General features: G+C 36.0%; 1 protein-coding gene across 3 annotated transcripts in view; it reads right to left on the bottom strand.

The window, feature by feature from the left end:
• Nucleotides 1-1325: 1325 nt before the first annotated feature.
• LOC113073095 (H(+)/Cl(-) exchange transporter 3-like) overlaps nucleotides 1326-12438 on the bottom strand; it is a 33847-nt gene continuing 22734 nt past the window's right edge. The window contains exons 9-15 of one of the 3 annotated variants that reach the window (XM_026246000.1): nucleotides 11452-11704; nucleotides 10109-10401; nucleotides 7468-7654; nucleotides 6988-7386; nucleotides 5729-5945; nucleotides 3470-3545; nucleotides 1353-2019 (exon numbers count right to left, since the gene is read on the bottom strand). In XM_026246000.1, coding sequence (XP_026101785.1) covers nucleotides 2005-2019; nucleotides 3470-3545; nucleotides 5729-5945; nucleotides 6988-7386; nucleotides 7468-7654; nucleotides 10109-10401; nucleotides 11452-11704 — 1440 coding nt within the window. In that variant the 3' untranslated portion in view covers nucleotides 1353-2004. Of the gene's footprint in view, nucleotides 3546-5728; nucleotides 5946-6987; nucleotides 7387-7467; nucleotides 7655-10108; nucleotides 10402-11451; nucleotides 11705-12438 lie in introns of all 3 variants that reach the window. The other 2 variants (XM_026245998.1, XM_026246001.1) reach the window with 2 other exon arrangements.

Below are 12438 nucleotides of genomic sequence, written 5' to 3'. Positions count from 1 at the left end.
TTTTGCCTCAGAATCAAATCTTTGCACCAATTTTGATGGCCCCATACTTCAGCCTTGGCAACAGACAGCTGACAGTCTCTGGTTTGAAGAAGGACAGAGAATGTGGAAGATTATGTTGTGTTACACTATGTTATTTCTATGAGCCGACGGCACCTACACAGTGAAAAGCAAGTGTTTGCAAAACAGAGGGAGTGAAAGCCTCCATCTCATCCACACACTCTGGCCTTGGAGAACGAGAAAGCCAACACAAATCAAGAGCATATTTAAAGGCTTTATAGAATCTATGCATTTGATTTGTTCACAGCGTTACGTTACTTTAAAAAGTACTATTGCGTTACTAATTTGAAAGTTTGCCATGTTGCATTACTCATTTGCAGCATAGACATAATTCTAAGGCACAATGAGCATTACATTACTCCACTCCCCAAAAATAGTGGCATTCAGAACAGTCATTTGAAGCAAAGACAAAGAGTCGTGCAAATGTACCTGCATTACAGTAGTATTCAAAAGACTTACTGAATTAAAAAATATAAAATTAAACACAGAGCGTTAATTTTCTCCTACTTTGAGTGTTAATTACTTGTACGAAAGTAACTTGGCCATTAGAGTGTTAAGAAATGCCACTAATGCAATGCAACTAGAAGCAAATTACTTTTAAAAACAGTGTGATGTTGTAATGTGTTACTTGTAACGTTTTTCCCCGTAACAGTATTTTTCTAAGTGAATAAAGTTTTATGTTGAAATACTTCATTACTGTGTCACATTACTGCTGAAAAAGTAATTACTTTATTTTTTAAAAAGCAATTAGTCACACAGAGTTACATCACACACCAAATTATTTGTGCGTTTAGAAGCAACTTTTGCACTATAGTGTGAATTCAAAAGAGTAATGCAAAAACTGCATTGAATAAATATAATTCGATGAATAAATTTTCTTGGTAGACTTTAATGTGCAATGTACAGACATTACTGCGTTACAAAGTGTAACGTTTTTTGAAGCAGCAATTAGTTACACCACATTGTAACTTCCTCTACTTTTGTTTAGTTAGGTGTATAAAAGTAACTGCAGTATGGTTTGAATTATAATGAGTAATACAATACTTCAGGCGTTACTTCTAAATCAATGTGATTATGTAACGTGTAACACTTTACGCACATTACTGGTTTTCTAAAAGGATAAGCGTCTGTACATAAACACTAATTTTCCTTGATAAGCTTTAAAAATATAGATGTTCAACATATGTGCAATACATTACTCGATTACAGTAAGAGAGAACAGTAAAAAAAAAAAAAAAGAGGAAGTGTAACATTTTTTAAAAAGCTATCACATTGTTACTTTTACCTTGTTACTTATTTGTGTAACAGTGTACAAAAGTAATTAAAGTGAATTAAGAATGCAATACATGTTACTTCTGAAACATTATGTAACGCTTCACCTCAACTCCTTTTTTCTAACTAGATACAATGTCTATACCAAAACACAAATTTTTTTCTTGATCAACTTTCGAATGCAAGTGTTCGACAAACTTTTAACTTTATATATGCTCTTGATTTTGCTTGTGAAAAAGGGATTTAAGCTTGATGACAGTCTGCATCACAGAAAAAAGGTGTGACAATTTCGACGAGAGCTGGGATTGCGAGAGTCCATCCAAACCAGAGGAATGTAATGCTCGTGAAATGATTGTCAAGCCTTTGTGAGATGTTCGTGAAATGCCTGCAAGACGTTTGTGACAGGAAGAGAGTGAAAAGGTCGAACGTCAAGACGACTGAAAGAGGACAGGGTTTGGGACTCGAGACAGGTGAGGACTGTTGGTTTAGGGGACAGGAACAGCTGACTACATACTACAGGAAGTGCTAGGATTCTAGAGTCACACCAAATCGTAATAGTAACACAGCATCCTAGTATGACTATAGAGATGGATAGATATGTTGGTGAATGAGAAAATAACCCGCTACACACGACTGTTACTCGCCAATCGTTTAAGGGCGGAGCTGCGCGAGGGGTCAGATGTCATCGATCTGTAGCCCAGCCGACGCAGACCAGGCGCCCCCCAGAGGATTTGGCAAAGGAACACAAACAAAGAAATCAAATTCAGATGAAGGACATCACGGCATGTGTATTAATTAGAAGTGCTTTTGTGAGTACACGTGCACAACACAGAACTGAAAGGGAGGGGCTACATAGAGGTGCATTTCATAGACACCAGGGCTAATGGTGACAGACTAGTGGACCCTGCAGGTGTGGACGAGGACAGGAGCAACAAGCTGAGTGAAAGCAAATCTTACAGGAGACATTATGTCTGCAGGCGAATAAAGTCCTGGGAGCGGGGTCCAAAAAGCTTTTAACTTAGCTTCAAAAAATGAAGATTTGTGGAAAATTTCCAGGATGACTCGATGAGTTCGTAGCTTCATTGTAACAGACTTGGAGAAAGTTAGCATTTGATCCTCTGAAGTGAATGGGTGCCGTCAGAAAGAGAGTACTATCAGCTGATAAAACTTCACAATAATCCACACCACTCCAGACCACCAACTACTGTCTTGAGAAGTGGAAAAAAGGTGTTTTTAACTTAAGCCATTGCTAAAATTTGAGTCCTTTACCAGTAATCTTGCTTTCTCCAGTTAAAAAGTCGTCTCATCTTAATCGGGAGAGACATATGCACAGATCAAGAACGGTTTACAAATGAAAATGGTACAAAACCGATCTAAACAAATCTGTAGGTGGATTTTGATGTGAGAGGACAGGAGATGGACGTTTTCGCTGGAGGAAGTGTTATTAATGATTGTGCGCTTGTATTTAAGCCAGAATTTAAAACACTTAGATGGATTATTATTATTATTTTTATTTATTTACGAACATGCAGGTTTTCACTTCGCAAGACATTAGCTGATGGACTGGAGTGCTGTGGATTACTGTGACATTTTTAATCAGCTGTTAGGACTCTCTTTCTGACGGCACCCATTCACTACAGAGGATCCACTGGTGAACAAGTGATGTAATGCTAAATTTCTCCAAATCTGTTCTGATGAAACATCATCTTAGATGGCCAGAGGGTGAACACATTTTCATCAAACTTTAATTTTTAGGTTAAAATACTCCTTAAATACACGTTACTGGTCACAAATTGGTGCACCTTATGTAGTGTTTGGACCCCACATGCAGGACAGTTCCACCGCCTCGAGATAACTGCGATTTCAGTTTTGTCACACAATTAAATTTTTGCCTCAAATCTCAAAATTAGATCAATTTCAGAGTTAAGTGGTATAAAAACTCTCGCAGACATCAGTGAATAGAAGTGAGTAGAAATTACAATAAATGTATCCATACACAACATGTACAGTTTAAGCATCTCTAACTAGTGGTATTTTGGGGCAACCATCATCCAGAACTCTTTTTCTTTTTTTCACTCAAGTTTCATGCGTCCCTCCTAAGAGGCGGAGTCTAACAGGCAGAGTGGGAGGGGCTAATCACCAAGGGCTCCACGTGCTGCTTGAGCTCTTCCAGATGTTCTAAAATATTCTTCTTTGTGATGATGCCCAATAAAATCCTGCAACACACACCGTGACCACCATCACTTAGCAAACAAAAATTACACCAACAACTCAAGTACAAACAAATAGAAATCAAAACAACATAAGAGGAACAAGACAACAGAAGCAATATGAAACAGAACTTTACAGAGATCATTAAAATAATCAGGCGCTGAGTTGCAATTAAACAAATGAACTAACAGAATCAAAATGTAATAAATATCAGCCGTCACAGTGTGTGCGAAATAAAAATGATTCTTTGATTAAGATTAAGAGCAGTGACTTAGGAGTATAAATGTACAGGGACATTGGAGTATAAATACACTTATATCATTAAAAAGCTTAAATTAAACAAATGTGGTTGACTGATTACTAATAAACTTAGGTAGTAGTAATTATTGGCTGTTGGAAATTCAGCTTTGCATCACGTGAATAAATGACATTTTCAGATATACTGAAATAAGAGAGAGCAGTTATTTAATAGATATCTTAACTTTACTGTTTTTACTGCATTTTCCACCAAAATAAATGGTGCCTTGGTGAGGTTTTTTAAAACTCTTCACATTACGGTAACGAAAGTGTGGTTTTACTAATCAACATTTTAGGTTTTAAAAAATGTGCTGAATGTTGCAATTCAAAAAAATGTTCCTAAAAAGGCTAAATGATAAAACTTTCAATAACTGACTCGATATAATAATCAATGAAATGTGAGACAAAATGCAATTAAGCAGACTGATATTTGAGGCCTGAAAGTGTTTATGTATTGTGCATTCATTAAATGTACAGTGGCATGTGAAAGTTTGGGAACCCCTTGCAGAATCTGTGAAAATGTGAATAATTTTAACAAAATAAGAGAGAGCATACTAAATGCATGTTATTTTTTATTATCCGAGTAAGATATTGTAAATTAAAGATGTTTACATTTAGTCCACAACACAAAAAAATTGCTGAAATTATTATTTTGCTACTGAATTATCGACTAACCTAGTTTATAATAGTATTTTTGTTTTAGATTATGATTAGACATTTTTTTAGGGCTGCACAATTAAGTAAAATTACATCGCAAATGCACTAAATTATGATTAGGCAGAAGCTGCGATTGTCATGCGTATCTTTCAGTGAAGAACAGTTCTGTGATCACAAGTAGTAGCCATCGCTGCAGCTGAATAAACAGAAGATTCAATCATTATCGCGAAACATTTTTGTCGATTTCATAATCTTACAATTATATCGTCTGCGATTGTGAATGTGATGTAGCATAGCTTGTCGGAGAACTGAGGCTTTGTGTAGTAAATGCTGCTCCATCTGAAAGCAGGTGATGGAGATTTACTACTAATCACAGAACCGGCTTTTACTGACTGAATACGCCTCACAATCGCGATTAATCGCGTTCAAATAATCGTGAAGACCTAATTTTTTCAACTGTTATTTTTCTTCATAATAAAGTTGTCTGTATTTAGTAGAATGTGTTTAACATTCAAAGATTGATGATCAGGCAAACACACAGAAGTAGAGAGATTCTACGTTGATAAAAAAAAAGAAAAAAAAAAAAGAAAGAAACATTTTGCCGATGCTCATGATCGGATAAGCTCTTAAAAAAAAAAAAAAAAAAGGTCTCAGTCCATCCCAGGTTTATCTGTTCATAAATACATCATTTACAATTTAAATAACTTTTTTTTCTATTTAAACATTTTAAAATGTAATTAATTCCTCTGATGCAAAGGTGAATTCTGAGCAACCATCAATTCCTTCAGTCTTGGTGAATTATGAATTAAATATTGAAATATAATAGTAATATTTGTAATAATAATATTAGTAAGAATTAAAAACGCTTTAACCGTTGGTTAACGTAACTATAATTGTTTATACTTGCAAGTCATGGGACACTGCGAGATTGTGCATCTAATCTCAAGACAAGCTACTAATAAACTTAAATATACAAATAAAAGCATTAAAAAACGTGTAACAGCAGTGAAATCACTGAATATAGTGTGACTGATCTACTCTACTGTGAGTGGAAGTGTGTTTTGTCAGTGGTTTAGCAGGAGAGATGCATGTGAATCCTCCGATGCATGACGTCACGACTGAAGCCCATCAGCAGACACGTGTGTGTGTGTGTGCGCTGACGGGACGTTGGTTAGTTTAAACACACACTGCACAGGAGACGGAGAGGGAATGAGGCGTCCCGGCGGACACTCACCCGTTGTGTGTCACGAGGCACTGGCGCAGGCCGAGCTTGCGGAAGATGTCCACCACGATCTCCATGGGCGTGTGGTCAGTGACGGTGAAGGGGCTCATGTCCAGGATGCTGCGCAGCTTCAGCGGCCGAGGGCTGTCGGCTGGGAGGGTCGGGGCATGCTGGGTAAAGTAGACCCGGGAGTTCAGCACTATTCCCTCCTGCTTACGCCGGGAGTTTTCTGAAGACAAGAAATAAAGAGAACATCTTTCAGTCATCTTTGTGGACAGAGAAACTCTGATGTGTATTTCTACAATAACCTCATAAATTGATACAAACACATCCAGGTGACATTTTACACCAAAAATAGAAGAGAAAAATATATTTTGCACAAACAAAACAGATTATTTGTAATTATTTTCTTGACCGCTCTAATTTAAAATGCATATTAAGATATATTTAAAAAAAAAAAAACCTTTACATATAGACTCCCACTCAAATGTTTGGGGACAATAAATCTTTAATAATTACTATTTTTTTAATGTATATTTCCTTAAAATAAAACAAATCTGTAAAATGTAAAACAAATATATATAATAATAATAATAATAATTAAAATTAAAAGTTGCATTTTATTTAAACTGTATGGCCATTAAATAATAAAAATAAAAAACATATATTTTTTTAATGGTAGTCTATTATGGCTGATATATGACTAATATGGTGGATAAAAGTACATTTTTTATTTTATTTTTAATTTAATTTAGAAATAAAACAATACTTTTATTCAGCATTAAATAGATCAAAAGTGGCAGTAAAGATTTTAGAATTTCTCTTTCAAATAAATGCGGTTATTTTGAACTTTATATTCATCAAAACATCCTGAATAATTTATCACAGTTTCCACAAGAATATGAATCAGCTCAACTGTTTTCAGCATTGATAATATTTAGAAATGTTTCTTGAGCATCAAATCAGAACATTATTATGATCTCTGAAGATCAAGTGACACTGAAGACTGGAGTAATGATGCTGAAAATACAGCTTTGATCAGTTTTTACTGTATTTTTAATCAAATAAATGCTTTATATTCATTTAAAATATTTATTTCATGCCGACTTTTATACACAATGTGAGCAAAAACAAGATATTAGTGTATTGCGGTCCTCTAAACTGTAGTCAGCAAATAACTTAAAAATGGTACTAAACCAGGCTTCATCAGTTTTCGCCGTAATATGAAAAGAAGCGTGAGAATTACTGCAATAAATGTGGGGTTCAGTCACCTATAGCGATGGTGATATCCCTGCGCAGGGCGAATCCCACCAGTCTCTCCGACTCTTTGGAGACGATGACGGGGAAGCCGTTGTAGCTGGTTTGTGAGATGATGTTCTGCAGCTCGGCGAGCGTCATGTCGTCCTGCGTCAGCACGGACAGCGGCAAATCATTACGCCGCGGACGCATCACATCCCGAGCCAGCGTGGTGTGCGTGAACTCTTCCTTCGCGTCCAGGAAGGGGTAACCGTTCAGACGGATGTGTGCTTCGTAGATCCCCTCCCTCCCGAAAGCATCGCCGACCCATTTGCTGGTCATCACCGCCGCCATGAGAGGAACGATGTACTCAAGCCCGCCGGTCAGCTCGAACACGATGACCACCAGAGACACGGTCATCCGCGTCACGCCCCCTGCACGAACACCACCACACACATCAGAGCGTCTGTGAAAGAGCAGAGGACGCAGAGAGCGCTCAAAGCATGCGTACGCACCCAGACAGGCGGCGGCGCCCACCATGGCGTAGAGTCCCGGCGTGATGCAGTCGGCGCCCACCTCACACCACTCTCTGAACAGGAACCAGTCGTGGTGATAATACGCCAGCTGCTCCACAGCGATGCCCACGATACGCCCCGCGATCGCCCCGATGGCCATACTGGGGATGAACAGACCTGACGGCACCTGGCCACAACAAACACACAATCTTCAGCACACATCTGGCAATATAATGTAGTGTTAGCATTTTTAGCATGAAACACAGCCACTCAAATCAAGTGTGCACATTTTGGCCAAACTGGTAAGTAAGTTTATTATATATGACACTGAACCATAAAACCAGTCATAAGAGCCAATTTTTTTTTTTAAACCGAATAAGTTGAACGAATATTGAGGCTGAATAAATAAGCTTTTTTTTTATTAATGTATGGTTCGTTAGGATATGAAAATATTTGGCCGAGATACAACTACGTATAAAGTAAATAAAAAAGAGAGCTCACAGATATTTTGTTTATATAATTTCATGGCTATACATTATAAAAAAGTTTCTATTTTATTTAAACAGTTTCTGCCATTGAACAAAAAATTAACCAATGGAATTGCGACTTTGTCTCAAAATTCCGAATTTTTCCCTCAGAATTGTGAATTATATCTTGCAATTCTGACTTTATAACACGCAATTCTTAAAAACAATAAAAATTGCGAGATCACAACTAGTGTTGTCAAAAGACCCGGTACTTCGGTACCAATTCGGTACAAAAAAAATGAAAATGTCACAGTATCAGGCTTCTTTAAGTACTGAGAACTGTTCTGAGTCACTTCACAAGCATTTTACTGTTTAATTTGAGTGTCAAACCAAAAGTAGCTCGTCAAAATAAAAGTTTTTACATAAAGGCAATGTGGTAGAAATATTACTATTATTTAGTTGAATGTATGTGATACTGCCTAAAATTTTTTTTTTATAAAACTTTATTTTTAAAGAAATAAATCACACAATATTTCTTCCATGTTTTAATTAGAGTTGTTCCGATTCCGATACTAGTATCGGAAATATCTCCGATACCACAACAAATTCTGGCATCGGCATCGGCGAGTACATGAACCCATATACCGATCCGATACCATTTTCTTAAAAAAGACCTAGTTATGACCGCAAGCTTTGCCTAACCGCTGCACGGTTCTTCTTCGCTGCTCAAAATGCATTGAAAACACAGGAAGTTGTGCTGTGTTGCCACAAGCAACCCCTGTTTAGAGCAGCGAAGAAGAAATGAAAACGCGTTAGCAGCCCTGATCTATATATGACTGGATCACTCATCACATTCTAAACTGCCAAAAGACAGTGAAGCCGCTACTATATTATAGATCAGTGGTTAGCAGTATGTCACTGTAGTACCGGTAGTTACAGACTCTCGAGTATATTCAGTACCGGCAACTGCGTTCAGTCGCTTCCGTGTAAGTCAAAACGCAGGGCTCCAGACAGTAGCCGAATATATACTAGTGTCTGTGAATATTAAACTGCAAAATACTATTTAAATATTACTCCCGCAAAATCTACATCTCTGTGGGTGACTGGCACAGATGCGCGAGAGCTCGCTGTTTTGTAGTCTCTGCTGTGTGTCATGAGGACACGAACGCATAAACCGTCACTTCATGAGAATTTACCGTTTCATTTGAGAATACTGTCATATCATAAACACAGACACTCAAAGATCTTCATGGCAGCCCATTAAAATAAATGTTTGGTTTACATGAGTAAATTGACAATATATAAAGCTACTGTTGTAGCCTACAGTAATAATAATACATCTCTATAATAATAATAATTATGCCTAGATGGTTGCTTGTTTTTTACTTGTTTTTTACTTGTTAGAGATTATCTGATTAATAGATCTTTTTTTATATTCCTAGACTTATTTGTTGCAGTTTTTTTATACAGTTATATTGTAAAACTTAAATACCTTTTTTAGTTTGCGGTGTTAGATTTTTGGCTGCATTTGAAGTTCTTTTTTGCATAAGAAAATAAATAATACTGTCAAATTCATGTTAGATAATAAAAATACTGTAATAAATACAGTAGTTCACCATGTATTTGTTCATGTTTTATTGAGGGATCTGTCTGAAGCACACCATAAAAAAATTCTAGCAATTTACACAGGGCTAGTAGTATATACAGCTGTATATACAGATATACACCCAGGTATCGGATCAGTACTCGGTATCGGCCGATACCCTGAGCCCAGGTATCGGAATCGGTATCGGGAAGAGAAAAAGGGTATCGGAACATCTCTAGTTTTAATTTTAATAGCTAATCCCATTTATTTACCAAAAAATAAAAGGAGTTTAAATTTCATTAATTAAAAGACAAATTCAATTCGGGTGAAACTTGTTTACTTGTTTTCATAATTATATTACTTGTAGGAAAACTTTAAACACAATTGTAAATTAGTATAAAGAATGGCATTGGTTTTATTTTTAGTGAAAAAAAAGTTTTTTTTTTTTTTTAATTAGCATATTTTTGTGTTTTGCTTTGGTATCGAAATTGGTACCGAGAACCGTGGATTTTCACTGGTATCGTACCGAATACTGATATTTTGGTACCGTAACAAAACTAATCACAACAGAGAAGCACAGTTTTCTGACCTTGAGTCCGAAGGTGAAGATGGTCATGATGATTTTGAAGATGAGCGCCAGGCTGAGCTGCCACATGGCCGTGTAGACGCCGGGGGCGGCGGCGGCGTCCGATCCCGCGGGAAACGCCTGACTGCCGTTCATCTGACTGCGGTACTGACACAGCTGAGACGACTCCAGCGGGCCGCAGTCCGTGAACAGCTCTTTGATCAGCTCGCTGGTGTTCTGCCGCGTGTACGGGTTCGGGAACGCCACGATGGCCGTGATGGCAGCGACCGTGATCACCTCCAACACCGGATACTTACCTAAAAAACACACGTCCAGCTCAGACTGCAGTTCAAAATCAGAGCAAACACTGGGAAACATCAGCGTTAAACCATAAAGAAACAAAGTGTTACTTTGAACAGACATCACCTGAAATAAAATTAAAGAGTTTAAAATAAAATAAAAACTAAAACAAATGAAAATGCCCAAGATACCTCAAAATTACTTAAACTTTACAATTACATATACATAATAGCAAAAACACTACAAAATGTATAAAACTGACTAAAATTATACAAACCCCTAAAACCTAATTACAAAATCACAACAGAATTATTCAAACTTTGTTTAAAAAGTGTATAAAACGATAAACAAATGAAAAAAAAAGCAACGCCAAGAAAACTACTAAAACTAACTAAAATTACACTAATAAACATTTCAATATATAAAAATTATTATTAATAAAACAACAAAATTACTTGAACTTTAATAAATTGGGTGTACAGCAATACACAATAAAATCGCTATTAAAATGCATGATTCAAAAGATGCTACAAACAAAAACTATTAAAAATTACACTAACAACAGAATAAATGTGTATTTAAAAAATTTGCTCATAAAAATGACAAAAAATATGTCTAGAACTTTAAATGCATATTTAAAAAAGGTCTAAAATGTTAACGAAAATTGCATTAAAAAATAAAACACATGACAAAAACACAGCAAAAATATTAAAAAGTTTCACTAAAATTAAGATGTAATGCAATCTATATTTACAAAAACTGTAACACTTTACAACAAGATTCAATAAGTTAATATTAGTTCATGTATTCATAAACGATACATTACAGTATTTATAAATCATTGTTAATGAAAATACAGTTAATGTCAACAAGCACAACTACTGATTTTAATAATGCATTAGTAAATGTTTAAATCAACATGAACTTAGACTTATAAATGATGTAGAAGTATTGTTCATGTTTAGTTCATGTTAACTAATGAACCTTATTGTAAAGTGTTCCCACATAAACTCTTAACAGTGTATGAATGAAGGTAAATGGCACTAATGTGAAGGTGATGCACGTACCGAATCGCGTGGACTTGCGTCGACGGCACCAGGCGATGTTGGCCCGGATGAAAAAGGCCCCCCAGAGGCCTCCAAACACCCCCAGCAGGATGAAGGGGAAGAGCTCGAACAGGTACCAGGGCGTGTGGTACTCCACGTAAAACAGCACCAGACGACTGTTTCCGAACGGGTTGATGGAGCGCAGCACGAACGCCGCCACCAGAGCCGCGAAGAACGAGCGCCACAGGGTCTTCAGAGGGAAGTAATAACTCACCTGAGAGAGAGAGATCAGAGTTACACACACCTCTCTGGAATCAGTCCAAGAAACAGATGAGAGGCCATTTATATTTGCTTATTTATGGAGCGCTTTCATTGCATCATTCAGGGCGGTTTGAATAAAAACACACAGGTCGATGGATCTAGTACTTAGGAAAATGTCAAGGTGCTTTTTAAGTTACATTTCCATAAAGATTTCCATATATCTTTCTAGAAATATTTGCTTATATTGCCCAGCACTTATCTTTTTTAGTTGTGATACTGATAGTAGACCAATACTGATAGTCTATTATGGCTGATATGATTGATACAATAAAAAATAAAATAGTGTAAAAAGTTAAAAACAATTCAATAAAAAGTTAACAATTAATAAAGTCAGCAATTAATGGCCATAAAATTGTAATAAAAATATATATAAATCTATAATCTGATAAAAACTGATTTTTAAATAAATTTTACAGCCACTCAATTATTAAAATTTTAATTAAAGGGATTTTAATGGGCATACATTTTTTATAAAAAAATAAAAATAATTCTGTAATCTGATAAAAAAGATTTTTAAAATAAACGGTACAGCTACTAAATTATTTTATTTTAAATTAAAGGCATTTATGGCTATAAAATGTAAATAAAAAAATAAACAGATCTGTAATCTGATAAAAACAAATTAAAAATTAGTTTACAACCACTAAATTATTTTATTTACTTTTATTAAAAAATATTTTAATGGCT

Source organism: Carassius auratus, unplaced genomic scaffold (genome assembly GCF_003368295.1).
Source record: "Carassius auratus strain Wakin unplaced genomic scaffold, ASM336829v1 scaf_tig00011368, whole genome shotgun sequence".
Taxonomy (NCBI): domain Eukaryota; kingdom Metazoa; phylum Chordata; class Actinopteri; order Cypriniformes; family Cyprinidae; genus Carassius; species Carassius auratus.
The sequence above is the reverse complement of the archived record's forward strand: the minus strand, read 5'-3'. Positions and strand labels throughout refer to the sequence as shown.